This window comes from Phoca vitulina, unplaced genomic scaffold (assembly GCF_004348235.1).
Source record: "Phoca vitulina isolate PV1807 unplaced genomic scaffold, GSC_HSeal_1.0 scaffold45, whole genome shotgun sequence".
Lineage (NCBI taxonomy): Eukaryota > Metazoa > Chordata > Mammalia > Carnivora > Phocidae > Phoca > Phoca vitulina.
In genome coordinates this window covers 10917247-10940128 of record NW_022589748.1, presented here as the reverse complement: position 1 = coordinate 10940128, position 22882 = coordinate 10917247, and the positions used below count along the sequence as shown (strand labels likewise).

The 22882-nt window shown below is 55.3% G+C and overlaps 2 protein-coding genes across 2 annotated transcripts; one reads left to right on the top strand and one right to left on the bottom strand.

The window, feature by feature from the left end:
* Window positions 1-706: 706 nt before the first annotated feature.
* Window positions 707-8826, bottom strand: SH2B1 (SH2B adaptor protein 1). The gene is given in 10 exon segments (XM_032431093.1): window positions 707-1493; window positions 2237-2408; window positions 2528-2739; window positions 2932-3144; window positions 4675-4850; window positions 4966-5057; window positions 5302-5403; window positions 5711-5944; window positions 5946-6742; window positions 8745-8826. Coding segments are annotated over 9 exon segments (2286 nt in total). The 5' UTR covers window positions 6654-6742; window positions 8745-8826; the 3' UTR covers window positions 707-1116.
* Window positions 8827-18825: 9999 nt separating this feature from the next.
* On the top strand, window positions 18826-22415 carry TUFM (Tu translation elongation factor, mitochondrial). The gene is made up of 10 exons (XM_032431038.1): window positions 18826-18993; window positions 19097-19291; window positions 19717-19883; window positions 20130-20234; window positions 20323-20487; window positions 20635-20767; window positions 20855-20959; window positions 21075-21226; window positions 21331-21450; window positions 22051-22415. Exons 1-10 carry the CDS (start codon window positions 18951-18953, stop codon window positions 22222-22224), a joined length of 1359 nt encoding a protein of 452 aa, XP_032286929.1. The 5' UTR covers window positions 18826-18950; the 3' UTR covers window positions 22225-22415.
* The last annotated feature ends 467 nt before the right edge of the window (window positions 22416-22882 follow it).

The window sequence follows — 22882 nt, the reverse complement described above, 5'->3', positions numbered from 1 at the left end:
GATGTAGAAGGTGGAAGGTGGAGCACATGAGGCTGGATCTTCGCATTTTCAGGAGAAGCCGGTAATCTGAACTTCTGGGTGAAATCCCAACGGAAACGCTATCCAGGCCAAGCAGATCATGTCAGCAGCGCCAACCCAGATAAAACTTCCCACTTGACAGATGAGAACACTGAGGCCTAGAGAGGCTAACACCTTGCCGAGGCCAAACAGGAAAGGAGAGGAAAAGCCAGGAGTGAAAGCCAGTGTTCTTTGTTATCTACCCTCCAGCTTCCCAGCTTGGCCCCTGGAAGGGGGGCAGCCGGCCTGCCCTCGGGCCCCTCTGCAGCCAGGCTCTGTGGCTGCCACATCTCTCCCAACACAGCCATCGTGCCCCAGCCCCGGCCCGACGGTCTCTGCCTGCTTTCTCCCTAGGGTGGGAAGCCTTCACTCAGGAATTTGGAGCAGGATGGGTCCTCAGAGATTGCCGATCCTGCTGCTCACTGTCCTGTCCCAGTAAGAGAACTTGGCTGGGAACCCCGGGAAGCACCGTTTGGCTCTGCCAACAGCACAGCCCACAGGGGAGCGATGGGCCCGAAAGCATGGGGCTGGAGGGCAGGGGCACTTGACCTGACCCAGCCTTCCGGCCTCTCAGCTCCAGAGTGGGCTGCCTTCCCGACCCGCCTGTCCCAGCCCCCACTGCAAACACTGGCCACAACCATCGCGATGGAACTGAGATAAACCCTTTTATTTATTTATGCTTCTCCATTTTGTTTAAAACAACAACAACAACCACCTTAATATAACTGACAGCCCTTCCCCCTCACCCCTCCCCGGGCTGGGGGGTGGTTAATGTGGAAATGGCCCCCAGGGGTGGGGCTGACCATAAGAGCCCCTCAGGGAGGTAATGGAGCCCAAATCCCCTGCCCAGGGGACGGGGCACCTGTAGTGTATGAACTGGGGAGTTAACAGGGCTCTCGAACCTCTTCTTGTACCAACATAGATGCCCTTGGCCGTCAAGGGTCAGGAAGCACGTGGGGAGGGGATTCCTACCGCTCCTCTCCGTCCCTGCCCAGCCCCAATCTCACCAACTAAGGGCTGGGGAGCAAGAAGAGTGGAGAAAGCGCAGGGTAGGGTGTCTCACACGAAGGAGTACTGGTTATTGATGGCTCTGGGATGGCCCCCTTCTTCTCCATCGCCCCCTAGTGGTAACTGCTGGAGCTGCACCATCGCAGTGGCCCCCGCCGCCCCACCAGATCCGGCGCCTCCCTGGGCCTCCGCGCCTGGGGCTACGGCCTCTTCCAATTCAACCACGGGGACCAGCTCAACCACGGGGACCAGCTCTTCCTGGACCCCTCCACTGCCCGCTTTCTCTTTCTCTTGCCTCTCTTTGGCTGCTGCGGCTGCTGCTGCCGCCACTTCTGGCGCCCCCGACGCCTCTTCTGCCCCAGGATGTGGGGGATCTGTCCATGAAGGGGGCTCAGGGGGCTGGGATGGGTCATGGGAGGTGTTCGGTTCTGGATAGGAACGGTAAGAAGACAGACTGTGGAGGGAGGCCAGCTCTGGCGGGGCCCTCCCCTGCACTTGTCCCCCCAGGAGCCATGTGCTATCTCCCCCACACCCCGTCTCCTGAGCAACCCCCCCGGCCATGGAAGATGGATCATGGGCGGCGGTGAGAGGGGGACCACACTTACACACAGTCACTCGCTCCGAAGGGCATGAGGGTGGAGGAGGCATCGGGGTAGCATCGATCTCCCTCGCACACCCCTGCATGGCTCCCGGCCTGCTCCCGGCCTGGGGGGGGGGGAGGGGTAACGTGGGGACAGATGGGACGTTGGGGTGGGGAAAAGGAGAGATCAGACAGGGACATCAGACACCAAGGGAGGAGGGGGTGGGGGATCAGACCAAGCATCCCCAAGAAGGACAGGCCCAAGGCAAGACCGACAAGGGGCAAAGACGAGGCCGAGGAGGATGGATCCAGGAGACACACAGGTGATGGAACACAGGGGTCTGATGGAATGGGAATGCACCAACCCGACTTCCACTTCCTCCCGGCTCCGGCACGGAGCCCTCTGCCTCCCTACGTCCTCAGTGTCCTGCTCCCCCTTCCAAAGCCCCGCACCCAGGGACCTTCGCTACCCTACTCTCCCTCACGAAGCTGCTCCTCCTCACAGCCCCCCGCCCCGTCTTTCTGGCACACACACCTCCTCACTTCTTGGGTGCACGGGCACCTCCTCCCCTGCAGACCTGCTCTGCTCACCCTGCTGTCGCTGGGAGGACACGACATAGCTGACAAGAACAACGTCACTGGAGCCTCCAGACTCCAGTGGGATGGGGTGCACCCGGAAATGCTCGAGCATATCGAAAATGGACTGGAACCACAAGTGCTGGACCCGGCACTGACCCTCCTCGTTCAGCGACAGGCGCAGGTGCTGAGGGCAGGGTGGGCAAGGTGAGGCAGGAGCCCATGCCCCTGCCCGCTCCAGAAGCCCCCGCCCCCCCCACCCCCCTGCAAGCTCCCTGCGGGGAACACAGCCTTTTCCTCACTCACCTTGGCCTTGCCCTGGAAGTTGAAAGTGAGCACGTATTCGCCCCGCCTCGTCTCACTCTGCCGAACCAGGAAGACACCGTGGGAGCCGGCGCCTCCGGCCAGCACTAGCTGCGCGGCCTTGAGTCGAGAGAGCATCCCGTGGAACCAAGGGTACCCTGAGAGGGGCTGCTCCCCTTCGCCTCCCTCTGACTCCCCCTGGAACAGGAATGATCCTTCAGGAAGGAGAGAGGGAGGGAAACCAGGCTGTCAGGGAAGCCTCCCCCATCCTGGGAGAAGACAAGCCTTGCTTTCCCTCCACCTGTCGCTCCCCCCCACCTGCCACCCCCGTCTGATCCCTCAGGATCCCGAGACAAGAGTTTCAGGAAGGCGGGCAACCAGGCCTGGAGGCAGACGCACGCTCTCACCTCTGGTACCTGTGGCCGCTTCCGGAGTGTCCAGGGGTGGGTAGGGGGCTGCGAGTGGATGAACTGTGCCCGCTGGGGGCCCCTCTTCAATGGGGATGCGGGGGGGCAACTCTGGGGGAAGCAGTTCCATTGAGTCAAAATGGGAAGCAGCAATGGAAGCGGAACTGGGGGAGATGGATGCCGAGGGGCGGTCTGAAAGGCCCCCATAGGCCCCTGGAAAAAAAGGGAGGAGGATGGAGTTGAGAACTGGAGAAACTACCCCGCGTGTGCCGGCGGTCAGCGGGCTGAGGTGCCCGCCCCTTCCTCGGGCACTGGCCCGTCGGTCGGACCCACGACTCCTGAGGCTCCAGGCACTGCTAAGGGGCCGCAGCGTTACTGCAAGGACGTCCTGGGATCCAAACGTGCCCATTTTTTCTGAATCAACAGCTGAAATGACAGCAACTGTTACGGGGGAGAATCCCTGAAGTATTCTCGCATTAAAGAGCATCCTTTTTTGGCCTACAGGACCAAGTCCCCAACTCTCAGAGGCATCAAAGATCCTCCCTCTATTAATTTGCCCAACCCAACCACCCTTTCACGTTAGTTTGTATTCCCGGAGCCTCTGCGTGAGGCTGATCATCCTGTCTGATTCTCCCAAAGCTCCAGGGCTCTCCCTACCTCACGGCTGTGCTCTGGCCATCTGCTTCCTTCCTCCAAGCCCTGTTCTTTTCTGTCACCTCCCCTGTGTGGTATCCTGTCTATTCCACCTTCCCCAATTCTCTTCCTCCTCTGAGCTCCCAAGGCACTTCCCACTTGTGCTGCTCAGAGGACACGAAGCACAGGCTCTCCACTTCGGAGTCCTGCTTTCCCCAGGGAGTGATAGCTTGTCAACTCAGCTAGACTGGGAGCCCGCAGAGAGGACAGGAAGCACGTCTCAGGCATCTCTGGGTTTCCCCATCCTGCCCCAGAGCCTAGCACAGGGTCCGGTATGTACTCGGGCAGGCCCGAACCTACGGGAATGTCATAGCTGTGTGTGGGGTCCGGAGAGCAGGGGGGCAGGGAGCAGACTGGCACAGCCCCGGTCTTTGTCAGGGCCTCTCAGGTGACCTCCGAAAAGCCATTTCCCCCTCCCTGGTCTTAGCTGCCTGAGGGGAATGGAAACGAGGGGACTTGGGAGGTCCATCCTAGCTCCAAGATTCTTCAATCCATCCGTTTACTCAGTGAGCACAGCCAGGGTGCCTGGCGCCACGAAACCTAAACTAGAACAGAGGAGCAGGACAAAGGGGATACTGGCATCTGGAAAGGTGAGCTGGGCCAGGCGGACGCATGTCTCTGGGCGTGTATGGTTGGGCCTGTGTACGTCCGGCCAAGAAGTAGAGAGTCAAGATCTGGTAGCATCGACATACGTACAGAGACGCAGAGTAAAAGCAAAACAAATACGTGAACGAAGTGTTCCAGAAGCTTGGGGAAGAGAGCTGTTCTCGCCAGCCAGAGCGGAGGTCTGCACGAGGCTTATGGCAAAGGAGGAAAGGCCAGGCACAGGAGGCTGGAAGGGAGTTGGCGTGGGGCTCGTGCAAAGCGGGATGGGGATGGTTCTGAGTGGCCGTCTGTGGCGTGGCACGTCCTGGGACAAGTGAGACATTCGGTGGGAAGGGGTGGGCAGCTGAGGGGCAGGAATGGGGTGCACGGTCGAGTCGGGAGAGAGGGCCCGGGCCTGGTGTGGGGGGCTCCGAAGTCCACAGCCCTCTGAAGTTCCGCCCTTACCCTGCGACAGGCGGTCGTTGCTCTCGCTGGCTCCCAGCAGCAGATCCTGGCTGGGCAGACTCTCTGAGTGATTGAGGCAGGGCAGCTCCAGGCTGTCTGTGTTCTCCCTTGTAAGGAATGAGGTCCCAGGGGCCAGGGGGAGGGTCATGGGGCGGGGACTGGTGGCAGGGCAGGGTCTGCGGAGACAGAGACAGGGAACATGGTGCTGTGAGGACACCCAGCGGGTGAGAGGCCCCAGGCTGCTCCCCCGCCCCACCTGGGCCCCTCGGTGACAGCAGGCAGGCTCCTCACCCCGGGCTCAGGCACTCCTGGATCTCAGACACCCAGGCCTTCACATGCAGAGCATCGGCTGTCTCCAGGATGTACTCCGAGGGGCCTTCCACCTGTGAGGACAAGAGCAGGCCCACAGGCCACTTCCAGGTCCAGGGGCCGTAAGCCAACCCTAAGGAGAACGAGAACATCCTCCCCCTCTTCCCTCCTCCCGGGGAAGCTACAGCCCCAGGGACACGCTCTCCAGGCCCTGGACACACAGGCACCTCTTTCCACGAAGCCCCTGGCTTCAACCTGCTACGCAAGCTTGCTCCCCAGTACGAGCGCTCCACAAGGGCAGGAGCCCAGAGCTCCTACCTTAACCACAAACGTGTTCTCCCGGTCGGGCATCTCCAGGGCTGTGGTCGTCCGCACGTCCGTGATGGTAGAGCAGGGAATGCTGAGTCGAGGCCGAGATGCCTGGGCGGGGAAAGAGAACAAGATCCAAACTGTTGGTGTGCGGGGACCACCTCTCACTTCCCTCCAGAGATCCGTCCTCTTTCCTTCTCTGTCCTAAGGGAGTTAGACAAAGGGTCCTAGCACTACTTTTCCAGTCCTGCCCACAGCTACTACCCCGGAGTCAAGAGCTAGCTTTAAAAACCAAAGTGAGCAATAAAACAAAACTAAACCGAACCAAACCCAAGCGAGCAAAGCTAAGCACGTGGGCTGTTCCACTCTGGTGGCTCAGTCGCCCGCTCCCAGTCACCCACCCTCCTCGGGGCCTCACCTTGGGCGGTACAAAGAACTCCAGACGACTTCCTCCTCCTCCTTCTCCTTCGCTTCGGAGCAGTAAGCGACACTTCTGCCACTGAGGCTGCCCTCCTCCCCCCGAGGTAGGCCCAGCTGCCCCTCCTCCTCCCCGGCCCACTCCAGCTGGGTCAGGGGCTGCCTCTTCAGCCCCCATGAAACTCAGCAGCTCTTCCCTCTGCACCATCCCTGCTCCATCCTTCAAGGCCCCCCCCTCCCCGACTGAGTCTCAGCCTCTCAAATCGGTGAGTCCATCGGTCCCCAGGGGATGTTCCATCACTAACCAGTCCCCTGCCAATGGTCCCGGCCCCGCCAGAGGAGTTGGAGTTGCTGTTTCCACCCAGGACCGGGGGGCCTGATGAGGTCTCAAGGGGCCCGGCCGGGGAGGGAGGGTCAACCGTCCCCCGCCACTGCAGGATGCCACGGACTGAACCGCGGACGGAGCGACCCACTGAGCGGAGGGAGAAGCGTTTCTTTAGCTTCGGCTTCGAGGAGGTCGTAGAAGAGGAAGAGACTGAGGAAGGGAGGGGGCCGGCCAGGTCCTCAGATGATCGAGAAGGGCCCAGCACAGCCAGGGGCCCGCCCACCCTGCAGCTCTCAAGGGACAGGTCATGTGGCGGGATCTCCGCAGCAGGACTCAGGGGTGCCAGGATGGGTGGCGAGAGGGAGCCGGAGGCCCGGGCCACCTCAGCTTCAAAGTGCTGCAGGAAGAGTTCGGCAAAACGGCGGGAGAAGGCAGCCTCAGCCCCGGGCCCTGCGTACTGGGGGTGGGAGGCCAGGTAGAGGCGAAAACGGCGGGCAAAATCCAGGGCAGCAGCCCGGGCATGGGACTCGCAGAACTCCCGCCAACTAGGAGGAGGGGGTGGTGGCAAAGGCGGAGGAGAGGGGGAGGCCCCATCCTCCGGGGAAGGGGCACCATTCATGACGGTCCCCAGGAGGCGGAGAGGGGGAGCCTGTGGGGAGGGGCAGCAAAGAGGGAAGCGGCCAGAAGACACGGGGTGAGCGGCAGCAGCTGCAGAAGGAAGAGAGGCACATACACCGAGTCACCGCTGAGGGGGGACTGGGGGCCGAGCCCCGCCCCCAGCCGGACTCCCCACTCTGGCCAGGACTCCTTGGAGAGCCATGGGGAACACCACACCGCCCCCCCCTTCCCTTTCCCAGATCCTCACACTGGCTGGCTCCCCGGGGTCCAGCCCCACACCTTCCCTGCTGCCTTCCCCACCCCACTCCCCCTGGCTCGGGTTCCAGGAGTGACAGATGGCCGTGGAGCACCTTCCTCTAAAAAGGAATCTTTATCACTCATGCCACCTCCCTTCTCTAAAACAGGTCCTTCAAGATTTATCACATGCTTCCCATGTGCTGTTCTTACCTTTCCCTGCAACAGGCTTTAATAACCTTGACAACAGATGAGGAAACCAAAGCTCAGAAAAGTTTCAGAACTCCAAGCCTACGGCTTTGCCCACTGCACAGTGCTCGTCCCCAGGGACCGGCTGCCCCGGCCTCAGGCACGGCCCCTCACTGCCCCAGCTCTCAGGGGAGCTAGGTCTGTATCACTTACAGACCCTGCCTCAGGGCTCCTGAGGTCCAGCTCTGAGGAGGGAGGCTGCTCAGGAAGGAGGACGGATGGATGACGGATTGAAACCGCACTTGTCCTGAAGGCGGACCCCAGCGCCCAGCACCCCGGCACCCCAGCACGGTGTGACCGAGGCTCGGAATGGTCACAGCCCGCTTCTTTGGTGCCCCTTCAGCCTGGGGCCCAGAGGCAGCAGCACCAGGCAAGGAAAGACTGTGGGTTGGGTCAGAGCAAGTCTCTGTTGGCCACAAAGTAAATAAAACATAACAGGGAGCTGGGGCCCTAGGCTTTTTCACTTCCTCTTCTTTCACTGGGGAGTGTGCCCTAAAGGCTGGTTAGCCTGGTGGTTAAGGCTATGGGATCTGGAGTCGGACTTGGGATGAAATCCCAGCTCTGCCACCTATTAGCTGGGTGATCTGGAACAGACTGTATGTCCTCTCTGAAGTGCAGATTTATAGCTATAAAGCAGAGCTAATGATCCCTAACCCATAGAATCGTTGGGAGAATTAAATGGAACATGTCAGGGCTCGACACAAAGTAAGCACACAATAAACCACCGCTATCATGACTATCTTTATGGGTTCCAATTCTTCTAAAAGAGAAATGAAAAAAGAAGAGGCCTCCCAAGATCTTACAACTAGCAAGTGGCAGAGCTGGGCATGGCATTTATAACCCATGGCTCTTTGTTAATGTTCCTCCCCCATATTATACTGGAAGATGACTGGCACCAGGACTGGGGGGGGGGGTGGGAAGCTCAGGAAAGTCTCCCCAAACCTCAGACTCCTGCTCAGACCGACAATCAGCGACCCCTCCCCTTCCTCCTTGGCCTAGACCCTACACATTCAGATGGCTCCAACCGCAGGGACAATTCCAAACCAACGAGAAGAAGCCAAGAGATGCAAGAGTCATGGAGCACAGGGGAACCGAGCCAAGAAGTGCAGACACAGCAGGGAGACCAATCTCCAGGCAGAGGCCACCTCAGCTCACACAGGCCCACCCAACCCTCTGCACCACAGGCAGACCCAGCCCCCTTCAGGCCCGCTGACCCTGCGGCTCCTGAGCTGGTGACTCAGTTTCTCTTCTGCCAAGCAGAACTCAGACACATTTTCCCGGTGCACCTGCCTCTTGGCTCAGTTCTCAAATTTCCCGAAGGGCGGGTGGTGGAGGGTGCAGGCTCCGCTCCCGGCTCGGACCCTCTGGGCCCGGTGGTCAGTGCACTCCGACCCGCTCCTACTCCCTGGATACCCTCGACCCACCCATTCCCCGGAGCCGCAGCCGCCTCGGGACCAGCCCCGTCCGCTGCACTCTGCGGAGCCGAGCACCCCTCCCGCCTCTGGCCCCCCCTACGCCCGCCCCCACCCAGGGCTCCTCTCAGGCGCCGGGGCCGGGTCGCGGAGAGGGAAGAGGTACTTGAAGAGGGGGGTTCCGGTTCCGGTCCCACCTGCATCTCGGTCCCCGCGGTTTGCTCCGGCGGCGGCGGCAGCTCCCGCTCCCTGCCCCTCCCCCCGCACTCCGCGACTAGCTCCCAGGCCGCCTCTGCGCAGGCGCGGGGACCCCTTTTCCCGTCACCGAAGGAAGCGACCATAGAGAAGAGCGGCGAGAGGGAAGGGCACCTAAACACTCACTTCCGCCATCCTCCTATTCCGCGCAAACCCTTCGAGGCCTGAGAGGAGGGGATTCTCTGGAGGGTCAGGGGCTTCTCCGGTTGCACCTAAAAGGGACCGCAAAAGCCACCGTGGGAAGGGGTTCGCAGCAGGTGCCCTCCCGGAGGAAACTCGGCACAAAGGAGAGGTGTCAGCCGTAGAGAAGCCAGCTTAGGGGATAGAGTCCCGAGGCCCTGTTGTAGGCTAGAGTAGCCACCGGCTACCGGAAACCAGCGAGATGAGGCGGCTCTTTGCAGGGCCCGCCGCCGCCTAGAGCGCCTGGCCCTGCGGCTGAGGGGTTCGCGGACACCGCCCCCAACGAGCCCCGCGAGGGAAGACGCGGGTGACCTTGGTTGAGGCCCCGCGAAGAGGCGGAGCCTGAACTTACGACCTTGGCTTCGCTGAGCAAAGGGACTGGAGGTCTAGTAGGTTCCATCTGAGACGGGAAATAAAGATAGAGGGCAGAAATAAGGAGATCACTTTGGGCGTGCCTGTGGGACGTCAGGGGGCAGGTGGACATACGGTCTGGAGCTCAGTAAACACATCAAGGCCAGATACAGACATTGGGAATCGTTAAGGTGTAGAGAGTCGTTGAAATCATGAGCAGGGACAATTCCAAACCAACGAGAAGAAGCCAAGAGATGCAAGAGTAAGGTCTGTCACTGACCCAGCTCCAACTGGCCTAAGGAGTAGGGGAATCTTGGCTGAAGCAATTGAAAAAAACGGATTGAGCTTCTTCAGGAACAGCTGGGAAAAAAAAAGCCAAAAGCTATGAGGAACCTGTGGTTCACCTTCTCTAGCCTCTGCTTTCCCCATGCATTTGGCTTCACTCGCAGGTAGGCCTACCTCAGTGGCAAAATGGCTTTACATGGCTCCAAACTGAAGTCCCAATAGCTTCACAACTCAAGTAGAAGGAACCTGCATTTCTGAGATTTGCAATAAAATTTCCAGACCTGCCCCCCCCCCCTCCCCGCTCCGCAGCTGATTGGCTTCGATCAGATACTCATCCTGGAACACAAGAGACTGGACATGGATAAAGGCCCTAATTCACACAAGAACGTTTATTCAAGGCTGAGGCTGGGTGGAGTTGGAAAACTTCATTGTGGAGGGCGAGTTCTGGCCTAGCCGGCCCTCGTCCCCCAGCTCTCCTCCCATTCTAACCAATCTAAGATCACCTCAGAGATGGCCTTTGTTAAGGTCTTCATCACCATCTTTGCCCATCCATCTTCCCAGTTCAGAGGAAGATATCAATGGAAAAGACTCGTCCTGTGGTCCCCTCCCTCCCCCCTGAAGCCCTTATGCACCCTTTCTGTGTAGTTTCTAGTTTCTGTAGTTTCTGCCCACCGTTTCTAGGAGAGAGACACAGTTGAGGAATATAGAAAGGCAAGGGTCTGGTGATGATAAGTTGGGTTTGGAAATGTGTCTAAGCTGTCCAATAAAACTTTCTGCCATGACAGATGTTCTATGTCGACACTATCCAGTGCGGTAGCCACTAGCCATATGTAGCTCTTGAGCACTTGAAATGTGGCTGGTGGGACTAGGGAACGGAATTTAAATTTTAATTAATTAAAATAGCCACATGGCTAGTGACTACAGCATTAGCGCAGGGTGGGGGTGGTCTGCGGACAGCTAGGTGGAGCTGTCCAGCAGACAGGGAGCTGCAGTCCAGCTGCATAAAGGAGTTTGGGGATGATCAGAGTGAGTCGTGGTTGAAGCCATGGACATGAGTGAGCTTGTCCAAGCAATATCTGTAGAGAGAATAGGGCCCAGGACCTAATTCTGGAAAACAAGCCACATTTATCAGGTAGGCAGCAAAAGCGGAGTAGAAAGTGCTGAGATGGTGTCTTGGGTCAGGTTTCTCAGAAGCAGACCTTGAGATGAGGATTTGTGTGCAAGTGATTTCGTCAGACAGTGCTACTAAGAGAGTGAGAGAAGCAGGAGAGGGAAGGAAAGGAAACCAAACAAACGTGTGCTCTCAGGCAGAGTAGTTCAACTTGATCCTGCAGGGGAGCTCTGGATGAAAGTTATGTGTCAGATCTGTCCAGAAACAAGGGAATGGGGCCTCTCATATACCTACATGCCTCAGCTGTTGACCAAGCGACACTCTCGGAGACGTCGGTTCATCAAGGCAAAGCCTCCAGTAGCCTGAGGGCATTCCTCCAAAACAGAAGAAAAATCTGGACGTTCTAACTGTTGGAAGAGGAACCACACAACAAAGACCGGGGGTGGGGGTAGGAGTAGAGAATGTGTGCATGTGTGGGGGCACTTGGTCAGACACATCACAGGCAAATGATTAAAAAGGGATCCGGGGCACTGCCATTGTCTCCTGCAGAAAACATCAATGACTAATGATATGGGGCCGCGAGTGGACATTCAAAAAAGAATTCTTGAGATGTTTTTGTGCAAAAGTGTTTTTATTGTAGCATGGGGACAAGACACGTGGGCAGAAAGAGTGGCACCTTTGCTGTATGAAGCTGGTGGTTATATGCTTAGTGTTCAAAGGGGGAGGAGATGTGCAGGGAATATTAGATCATACATGTTTTCTTCGAGTTTCTACTCGTAAAACTACTTTCGCAAGATTTCTCTGGTGCTTATCATTCAGTTGGATATTAACTATCGGTGACACGTACAGACAGTCATGAGACTCTTTAGAATGTAGCAGCCAGCACGTATTTGATCCTTATCGAAGGTATGCAGGCTTTAGGTCAGCTTTCCGGGCTAAAGGTGAATATTTTTCTGCTTCTATCCCTCATCAGCTAATACTGTTTACGGACTTTGGTGAGAGTAATTTTAAGGAAGGGGTAGAAGCAGAAGCCAAATGGTAGTGGACTGAGGAATGAATGGAAGATGAAGAAACGGGAGGAGGAGTATGGAGAGCTGTCCTGAGGGAGACCTGATCATATGGAAAGTCTAAAGGGAAAGGAGCCAGTAGAGAGGATAGTAATTGGAGGAGTGAGGTTTGGGGAAGGTGGGAATGGTAGGATCCAGGGCCCACATTAAGCCAAGGTATTAATGTAAAAGGGAGAAACACGTGTTCCTCAGGAACAGAGTATGTGATAGGATGCTTTTAGCTACCAGTAATGGAACCCCCCCATCCACTCCCAATTTAAGGTAGCTTAAACATGAAAAGAGGCTCACAGAATTGAAAAATCAGAGGTAGAATGACTTCAGGTGTGGCTGAAGCCCGAGGCTCAAATAATGTCCATTTGAACTTGGTCTCAGTCTCTTAGCTCTGCTTTCCTCTGGACTGTCTTAATCTTAGGCAGATTGTCCCCTCGTAGGTAGCAAAATGGCAACCAGCAGCTCCAAGCATACATCCTACTAGCTTAACATTCGCAGTGGAGAAAGATCATAGCTTTCTCAATGGCTCCAGCAAACGCAACAGGATTGAGTCTCATCAGCTCCGCCTGGATCACCAGGTATAATGAAGAATGTGGTTTTTGTCCCAGCTTCCTGGCACATAACTTTAAAAGTACTTGGAATTTACCAAGTAACAGAAGTGTGCCTTAGATCACACCCGAGTTTTAGCTAATGAGGTAACTAATGGCAAGCTCCTAGATAGCTTCAGGATAAGGGCTGGTCACCAGAAAGACTATCCTGGTGATTAGAGGGTTGGCATTTTTTAAAAGATAGATTTATGTATGTATGTATGTATTTATTTATTTATATAAGTAATCTCTACACCTATTGTGGGGCTTGAACTCACAACCCGAGATCAAAAGTCACCTGTTCTTCTGACTGAGCCAGTCAGGTGTCCCATAGGGTTGGGGTTTTGAGGCAGCTGGACCTCCAGGGAGGGGAAGGGGACCTAGAGATTGAGTTCAGTCACATGGCAATGATTTAATCAATCGTGCCTAAGAAATGAAACCAGGTCTCTCAGACCCCACTCTATGTCTTTCTTCATTTGGCTGTTCCTGGCTCGTATTCTCTACTCTAAAACTGTAATCTTAAGTATAGTGTTTTCCTGCATTCTGTGAGTTGTTCTAGCAAATTATCACACCTGAGGGGGAGGGGGGTCGTGGGAAACTCCAGATCTGTAGCAAGTTGGTCAGAAGTGAAGATGACTGGGGGACTCCACTTGCAGCTCACATCTGAAATGGGGGCAGTCTGGGGAGGACCGAGCCCTTAATTTGTGGAGTCTGAATTAACTCTGGGCACTTAGAATACTAACCCTGAACCAACATTTGTGATCACAAGGGATAGATTATGCCCACTGGTAAACACTGGATCAGACGCCCATCATCTGAGATTGGGATGGGCTGAGCACAGCAGAGGTGGCTCTTCAGAGGATAACCAGGGTCTCTGACAGAAGGGGAAGTGGTTGCTTGTGGGCTTCTTCTGGAGGGTGACCCTACCTCACCTCAAGAGATGGGGATTTCTCCTATTTTGTCATCTATTGTGGGATGTCAAATTCAGCTTTGGTGCTTTGGTCAGGACCTCCTGCCCCCTCCAAATCATACTCTGCTCACCCAGGACATTTTGACAGCCTAAAATACTCCAGCTTCACTTAGGCTCTGCCTCTGAACCTCCATATACCCGTTCCCCCCACTTCTGCCAGTCTTCCTCCCTCTGGTTTCAGGCTTCGAAGTGCGGCCTCCTCTAGGAAGCCATGGATGGTCGGCCCACCTACACCACCTCTAAAGTGCCTTCTACTCAGTAGCTTTTGTGTGACATTCACGAAGTGTTTCCAATTGGAATGTCTTCAGTCACATCTGAGCGACAGGGGGTGATCAGATTTCTGTGTTTGGAAGGAAATCCAGGGCCGGTATGGGGGCGGGTGGGAACCAGAAGCAGAGAGGAGACGGGTGCTGTGGTCCAGGAGGGGCTGACGCTGACCTGGCCAGGGCAGTTCAGTGGGGTTAGTACCAAGGACAATAGCCAGTGAGATTTCTAAGGAGGCACGGCCAAGGCTGGCTGGTGGGGAAGACTGAAGAATGCCCTGAGCTTCCAATAAGTCTGCTGAGGGGCACTGAGGACAAAGCTCTGGGCCCTAGTGCCCCATTTGCCACTAAGTTGCTGACCAGCCTAGTACTCATTTCAGTGACACCAGACCCCATCCTCCCTTTAGAGGTTAGAGCTGCAAGAAATCTTAGAGATCATAAAGTTGAACTTCCTCACTCCATCCCCACTTTATGGATAATAAAGCAGAGACTTCAAAAGTTACAGTGGTTCACCTTTATTTTTAACGTGAATGTGAATACAAAATTTGCTTTTCATCAAAAACATCAGGACACTTAATAAGCCCAACACACATGCTCAACTGAAATAATTCAACACATAATTCCTTCAACAAATACTTCTTCACCTGACTGTTAGTTGGGCACTGTTCATAGAGTTAAAAAAAAAAAAGCTCTTACTGTCATGACCTGGTAAGACAGGGAACAGCAACAATCCCACAAACCAACCAACAAGTGAACTAATAAGATAATTTTAGACATTTAGGTGCTATGAAGAAAACCAAAATGGACCATTGAGAAGAGGGTGGGCCTGGGGGGGGGCTACTTTAGATAGGTGACATCTGAGGTGGAGCTGGAAGGACACTCCAGGGAGAAGGAAGAAGATCTGCAAAGAGCCCGAGGTAGAAACAATTGTGGGATATTCACAGAACAGAATGGCCAGTGTGGCTGGGAGCGAGTGAGAGGAAAATCATCCTAGTTCGGGTCAAACAGGTGGGCCACAGGGAGGAGTTTGGATTTTTATATAACAGTTTTATTGAGATATAATTCATCTGCCATACAGTTTGCCCATTTAAAGAAGGAGTTGGGGTTTTATTCTAAGTGTAGTAAGGAGTCATGGGGGGGGTAATTTCTGATCCACGCTTAATTAATTAAAATTTGAAAGGGAATCTTTATTTTATTTAATTAATTAATCTCTACACCCAACGTGGGCCTCGATTTCACAACCCTAAGATCAAGAGTCGCATGCTCAGGGTGTCTGGGTGGCTCAGCTGGTTAAGCATTTGCCTTTGGCTCAGGTCATGATCCCAGAGTCCTGGGATCGAGCGAGGAGCCTGCTTCTCCCTCTCCTTCTGCCCCTTCCTCCCCCCAATCCCTAGCTCATGCTCTCTCTCTCAAATAAATAAAAATCTTAAAAAAAAAAAAAAAGTCGCATGCTCTACCAACTGAGCCAGCCAAGTGCCCCTTCTGATCCACATTTTAAAGGCTGACGTAACTACTGTGTGGGGATGGATTTGCCAGGTATCGAGAAGAACAGGAGCTCGGAGACCCATTGTAGAGGCTGTGAGCTAACCTAGGTGACAGATGATCCCAGATTGAACCACAGGGTCAGCAGTGTAGACAGACAAATGGTCACATCCGAGATATATTTCGGAGAGAGAACCAGCAGGACTGGGTAATTGGGGTTGAGGGGAAGGGAGAAAGGTGGCATTGTTTATTCAGAGGTGGAAGCAGAGCCTGGGAGAGAATGAAGGGTCCTGTTTTGGACATGTTAGGTCTGTCGCACCACTTGATGGCACCCTTCAGTTTGGAAGGCTCATTAATAGGTCAGGTGCAATCATGCGGAGCCCTACAGTGGCCAGGCAGAGGATACAGACATAAAGGAAGTCCAGTCCTGGCCCTCCTCAGGCCACTCGGTCTCAGACAAATGAAACCAAGAAATATGTCCCAGGGTATCAAGTGCTGTAAGACAGGTTATCTGTTAGGAGGTATCTGAATGCAAACAGGCAACTGTGACATAGTCTGGCTTAAATAGTAAGGACACTCGTCATCACACCACAAGGAGTCCAGTCTTCTAAAATCCTCTGTTTTGCCCTCTTCTGGATTTTGGCTTCATCACTGACCGGAAATAAGATGGGCAGAGTAGTTCCAGGCTTTGCATCCAGACCCAAGAACACCCAGAGTCAGAAGGCAGTCCATCCCTTTCATGTCTCCTTGAGGGTGAGGGACCCTTTCCTGGAAGCCCCCCAAAGTAGATCTCCTCTTACCAATCACGGGCCCCAAAGAAGTCACACACCCAACCCTAAACAAAGCCCTGGCAAGGAGAATAGGACCATCCGAAGTAGACGTGGCCTGTCAGGATTTATTCCCGGAACTGGGGAAAGGACCACCGTGAACAAAATCAGGGCCCCGTCTGTAGGAAGATGGAAAAATGGCTGTTAAGCAGGAGCTCAAAGGCACAGACCGCTGGGGGGACCCAAAAGGCCATTTGATTTCAAGAGCATCTTTTTAAAGAGTTCAAGATTCTGCACAAAGAACGTGTCTTTAACTCTAATCACTCAAAATACATGTCTGAAAGAGAAAAATCTTTCTCCAAGCAAATTCACAGCCTCCTAAAGCCCTGATTGTTCTCCACTTCCTTTTGTCGTCCGCCCGCCTGTCCCACCAACCCCCACCTGCTATGTTTCTACAGCAGCCAGCCTTCCTTCTTCATCTGGCACTGCTCACAAGCATTTGCCCACGTGGTTGGCTCCCCTGGTCTCCGCAACTCTGAGCCCACTCTATTACTACCTCATCTAGTGGCCATGCCAAACTGACAGCCCCAGAGCCACCTGCTGGACGTGTGTTCCCTGTGCTGGGGGTCCCAGGCATGGCTGGGCATCTGGGGAGAGTCCCGCCAGCACTCCTGCTCTCCAACATCCAAGTTAGGCGGCTTGTCCCAGGCTCCTCTGTACAAGACACGGACACAGGACGATCTAGGCTTCTCCAATCAGACGCGTTCAAGGGAGGCTTTGGATTTGGCTGACTTTGGGGGCAGGAGGGTTGGGAGGGAGGCAAGGCCACTTTCTTGAGGCAGAAGTGGCTTTGGTGCCATGAGCAGGAGGTGTCGCGGACGAGTCTAAGTCCTGGCCGTTAATGTTTGGTGGCGGTGGCGGTGGCGGGAGCAGCGCTCTTCTTCCCACGTCAGATCAGTTCTAAGGCTTGGGAGCTGTTTCTCCAGCCCGTCCCACAGTTCTGTAAGCTGACTCAAACCCTTAAACAAATCCTTCTTCTGTGTAAACCAGCCAATGTAAATTCTGCTGTCTGTAAATCAAGACTTCCAACTATTACACAGGATGCTACAGTCAACAGCTCTACAAAAAATCCTCTCCCTCTGGACTCTTTTCCGAGTGCTGTGTTTCTCAAATTTCAGTCGTTCATGTACCACCTGCCCCCAAATCTGCCATATGTTTATACTACCCATAATATCACCTACCACATGCTGTTTTTTCAATTGACTCATTTTTTCATCTCAGTATTTGCCACCCCAGTTTTTTTTTCAAACTAATACACATTCAAATAAATATAGCACCACTAAAACAAAAAGCATTCAAGTACCACACCCCAAAAATCTTACATTTTGATAATGGCCAATAGTGTCTTAGAAGAAATTCCCAGGAATGAGTGACTGAGGTACAGGATAAAGCCAAAGAAAACCTTTAGTTGTGGCACCAGCCCTTCCTAAGCGGAGCTGATGGGCTGGAGGGCCAGGAGGACAGAAGCCTTAGCAGGTTCTTCATTTTATCTGAGCAGTAAATTGAAGCTGCATGACAGTACCGGGCGGTGGTTAAGTGCACACTTTTTTGGAGTTCACTTGGATTGGGTTCCTAAATCACCCTGATGCTCCGTTTTCTCACCTGTAAAATGCGGGAAAGAATAGCTGCAACCACACAGGGTAACACAGGGTGTGCTGAATGTGAACCAATCCGAAGCATTTGCACAACGCCTGATCCATGCAGAGCTCTAGCTCTGAGTTTCCCAAACTCCTTCGAGCTTGGGAAACCGTGTGTGTTATAAATAAATACACTTTCCCTCTCTGTGCTCAGACCCTCCTGAATCATAATTTTCAAGGGAGGAATTAGGGCATCTATTTGAAACCAAAAACCGTCCACGGAGTCTTAGGATCTGATGAGTTGGGGAAACATCCATCAGGGTTAAGCAGCTGCTGTTCTCATCCCAGGGTGATGAGATGATGGATGTTAAAGTTAAAGGTCATATGCTAGCCTTGCACTCACTCATTCAGTCAACACAAATTCCCTGAGCGCCCGCTGGGTGCCCCGCTCTGTGTTCGGTGCGGGGGCCACCGAGGGAACAAGACTCAGGCTGCGTATACAGGCACCTGAGGCCGGTCCCTCACCCTGCGTATCATCTGTATAACCAGGTGGGCGGGTGGGGCGACGATCAAGGGAATTAGTCCCTGGCCTGCTGAGGGGACCCAGGGGTGGACGGCAAAGCTGTCTGTCCCCGCAGGCTGTGAGCCAGGAGGGGGGGGTATTTGACGGTCAGGGACTGTGGGACCTAGAGGCCCCTGGCCTCCATTCCCGCCTCTTGTCCAGCTCATTTCTCTCAGAGCCAGACGTCAGAATCTCCCCATGAGGTAGATACTACTGTTCCCATGTTACAGATAAGAAAACAAAGGCTCCGCGGAGAGATGGGTCACACTTGCGCCCCACCCGCGCATGGCTCCCAGGCCCGTCTCCCTCAGTCTGGCCGTAGGGCCTGGTCCTACCTCCAGCGGCGGCTCAACGGCCGCCAGATCTCTCGCCAGACCCGCGCAGTGGGTCGGACTCCACGGGGCTCTGGGCCAGGACGCTCACGAGCAGGCCGCGCCGGAGCCGCCACGTCGGCCTCCGGGAGGCCGGCACCCTCACTCCGGGCCCCGCCTCGCTCTACCTGACTCCCACGCCCAGCGCAAACACAGCGCGCCGCCCCGAGAACTACAACGCCCATGAGCCTCCGGGGCGCTGGTGCTCGACGGGACGCTTCACGTCGCTTCCCCGCGCCGCCAGAGAGAACCGCTTTGCTCCCGTCCGTCCGCGAGGCCCGAGAGCGCCTTGGAAACCGTCCCCCTCCCTCCCCGCCCCCGAGACACCAGCCCCTTCCTGGTGTCGTCTTTGGTCCCACGCCCGGAAGTCGTAAGATGGCCATAAAAACTGGAGGCTAGAGGGACCCAGACTTGCCCTCCGGGCCTTCACTTCCGCCGGAAGTGACCTCCAGTCGCCCGTGCCCTTTCCTTTTTGCACGCGCGGGCGCCCGGGGCCCGGTACTCGGGGCGCGAGTACGACCACAATGGCGGCCACCACCCTGCTGCGCGCGACGCCCCTCTTGAGCGGTGAGGGGGCGGGGGAGGCAATGGCGGCGCGGGGCCACGTGGGGGTCGTCGGGAGCGGCCGAGCTCGGACCGGCGCCCTGAGTCCAAGCCTCTGCCCCGGCAGGTCTCGGCGCCGGCCCGACCCCACTGCTGCAGAGTGTGTTGCGGCCGCTGAAGGCCCCGGCACTGCCTCGCTTGTGCCGTGGCCTGGCCGCGGAGGCCAAGAAGACCTATGTGCGCGACAAGCCCCATGTGAACGTGGGCACCATCGGCCATGTGGACCACGGCAAGACCACCCTGACCGCGGCCATCACGAAGAGTAAGCGGGGATGGGTCGGGGGCGTCCGGAAGTGCCCGCTCTGCTGGCGGGACCTGGAGCCCGGGAGGTGCTGCTGGAGGTGGTGTGGCCCCGGGCGGTGGGTTGGATGATGCATTTCCCCTGAGCGTGAAAGATTTTGTGATGCATAAGCTGGGGAGCCCGAATGGCTTCTCTCTAGCCGTGGCCAGTGTCTCGTAAGCAGAGGCTTTATCCTAGAGAAGTCGCAGGGCTGGAGCTAGAAGCCCTTTAACATTTCCTTCTGACTCGGTCACACCCGCTGCAGGAACTGAGGGAGGGGGTCATGGACGCATTATTCTCCCAGACTGTCCTTTGCGTAGTAGGTGGGAGGGACTCGGGTGTGGCTTGAGCCCTGCCTCTGCCTTTGGAACTTTATCTGAGAGATTTATTCTTCTCCTTCCCCTTAGTTTTAGCGGAGGGAGGTGGAGCGAAATTTAAGAAATACGAAGAGATTGACAATGCTCCTGAAGAGCGAGCCCGTGGAATCACAATTAATGCGGCTCACGTGGAGTACAGCACTGCGGCCCGCCACTATGCCCACACAGACTGCCCAGGTCACGCAGATTATGTTAAGGTGAGAGAATTGCTGGGTACAGGGCCATGGGCTGTCTCTTGCCAGGAAAAATGTTGGACTTGTGGGGAAGTTAGGATATTCAGGGTGCATGGGTTGAGGTCATGGGTTTCTGGGGATGACCACTTAAAAGTGGGTGGTGGTAAGGAGATGACAGAGAAAGGTGGGCCTCAGCTGCTGTGCTTGGCTAGATGGATGTGGAGCTGAGGAGGTCCATAAACTAGGCTGTTTTCCTATCCTTCTACCCAGAATATGATCACAGGCACCGCCCCCCTCGACGGCTGCATCCTGGTGGTGGCGGCCAATGATGGCCCTATGCCCCAGACCCGAGAGCATCTATTACTGGCCAAACAGGTACTCAGAGCCTGGGGAGGGGTGGAAAGAGGAAGAGTGGGGAGTTGGTCCATTCAGGACACCACTTCTACCTCTTTGCTGTCCACAGATTGGAGTAGAGCACGTTGTGGTGTACGTGAACAAAGCAGATGCTGTCCAGGACTCTGAGATGGTGGAGCTGGTTGAGCTGGAGATCCGGGAACTGCTCACTGAGTTTGGCTACAAAGGGGAGGAGACCCCGGTCATCATAGGCTCTGCCCTCTGTGCCCTTGAGGTGAAGGCGGGGTCAGGCAGGGGCTGTTACTCGCAGAGGATGGGGCTGGATGGATGGGCGTCCAGAGTTCTGCTCTGAGCCTGGGGAGTGTCTCTTAGTAAGAGGAGCAGAATGAAAATTTCAGAGTCCTGTCACCTCTCCCCATAGCAACGTGACCCTGAGCTAGGCGTGAAGTCTGTGCAGAAGCTGCTGGATGCCGTGGACACTTACATCCCGGTACCCACCCGAGACCTGGAGAGGCCTTTCCTGCTGCCTGTAGAGTCCATTTACTCTATTCCTGGTGAGGACCGTGTTCGCTTGCACTCCTCTCTAGCTATATAGCCTGGTCTGGGGTCCCTGATGTCCTTCCTGTCCTATTTCTTTCCAGGCCGGGGCACGGTGGTGACAGGTACACTAGAGCGTGGCATTTTGAAGAAGGGAGATGAGTGTGAGTTCCTGGGACACAGCAAGAACATTCGCACTGTGGTGACAGGTATAGGAAAGACGCCTTGGGACCCAGGGGCTGGCTCCAGGATTTCCCTTGCAGATCCTTCGTGCCTTCCCTCTGCTCTAGACCCTCCTCCCTTGTCTCTCCTCTTCCCTTCTAGGCATTGAGATGTTCCACAAGAGTCTGGAGAGGGCAGAGGCAGGCGACAACCTCGGAGCCCTGGTCCGAGGCTTGAAGCGAGAGGACCTGAGGCGTGGCCTGGTCATGGCCAAGCCAGGGTCCATCCAGCCCCACCAGAAGGTGGAGGCACAGGTGAGGGCTCCAGGCAGTGGGCAGCGCTGAGCCAGACCATCCCATGCGGAGGCAGCCTTTCCGGCCAGGCATAGCTTCACCCTTGGTGCTCTTTTTTTTTCCAGATTTATATCCTCAGCAAGGAGGAAGGTGGCCGCCACAAGCCTTTTGTGTCCCACTTCATGCCTGTCATGTTCTCCCTGACTTGGGACATGGCCTGTCGTGTCATCTTGCCACCAGGGAAGGTATGGTGGGTATAGGGAATGTGAAGGAGTGGGAGCGACACTCTTCATATCAGCTCTATCTCACTCTCAGTTCCAGAGCTGTGCCAACACGAGTGACTTTGCATTGACTGGTGTAGACAAAGCTAGTGAAAGAAAGGTCTGGCTCGGTGGGTTTAGGGGGAGTGAGTCTCCACCCAGTATTCCCTGGGCTGAAGTAGGTAAAAAAAACTTACCCATGCTAGCATTTACCCACAGAAGGATCTCCCAGAAAAGGATTCTTCCTGTTGAGAGTTCCACCATACACAATGGCTCAGAGAAGTCTTGTGACAAAGAAACCTGCATGACCCATAGTTTCCTTGACTTTTCAAGAGTGAACATTAGAAACACTGGTCACAAGTCCTTTCCTGTCTTCACATACACTGTTTGCATCTGCCTGGCAGCTGGGGTGGAGCTGTCTCCACAAAGAATCCCCCTGCTGCATTTTCTGTAACCTTCTAAAAATTCTTTTAATTCAAATTCAATTTAGTTCATGGATTCCCTAACTTTTTAGCCTTGGTAGGCAGCAAACGGGAAGAAAGTGCCCTGAGGGCCACGCATGAACTCTGTCTCTGCCCCCACCAGGAGCTTGCCATGCCCGGGGAGGACCTGAAGGTCAGCCTTATCTTGCGGCAGCCCATGATCTTAGAAAAAGGCCAGCGTTTCACCCTGCGAGATGGCAACCGGACCATCGGCACTGGCCTTGTCACTGAGACGCCCGCCATGACCGAGGAAGACAAGAACCTCAAATGGAGTTGAGTCTGGACTCTGCTCAGACTCTGGCATTGAAGGCTGCACTGGCCCAAGTTCTCTCCCGCTGCTGCAGCCCCCTCCCCAAGGGCCCGGGCTGCGCCCAGCAGTGCAGCTCACCTGACACTTCCCCTGGCCAGGAGGGGCCCCAGGGCCTGCCAGGTGAGGTAGGTCAATAAACTGTTCTGTGAATAGTGAGGGACATTGTGTCTTGTGTCCTTTGTCTAAGTTGGAGAGGATGGGGGAGTAGAAACATGGAGCCTAGAACACATCCCTCGGTTTCTCTCTGTGGTGCCGTTTGGAAAAGCTCCTGTCTTAAAGCTCCTGTCAGGACTGCTCAGACAACTTGGGAAAAGGAGGAAAGTTGGTCTAGTGAAGTTGGTGTGGCTGCCTAGCAAAACACTAGGTAGGATTGTTGGCTGTCCTATGGGAGAAACTGGAGACTTCGCCCTCAGAGCAAGCGTGGGTTCAGAGATGCCAAACCCACCTCCTATCCTCTCGGACTGCTTCCGAAGGCCGTTAATGTCTACCCGCCCTTGTCTAAGCTCTAGGATACTGGGGACTGTGTCTCACCTCTAGAACCGACACCCAGCACTTTATCAGGACCCTCTTTTTAATTAAGTCTCTGTGCTCGATGGGTTGTCCCCCCTATATATCACCAATTCCA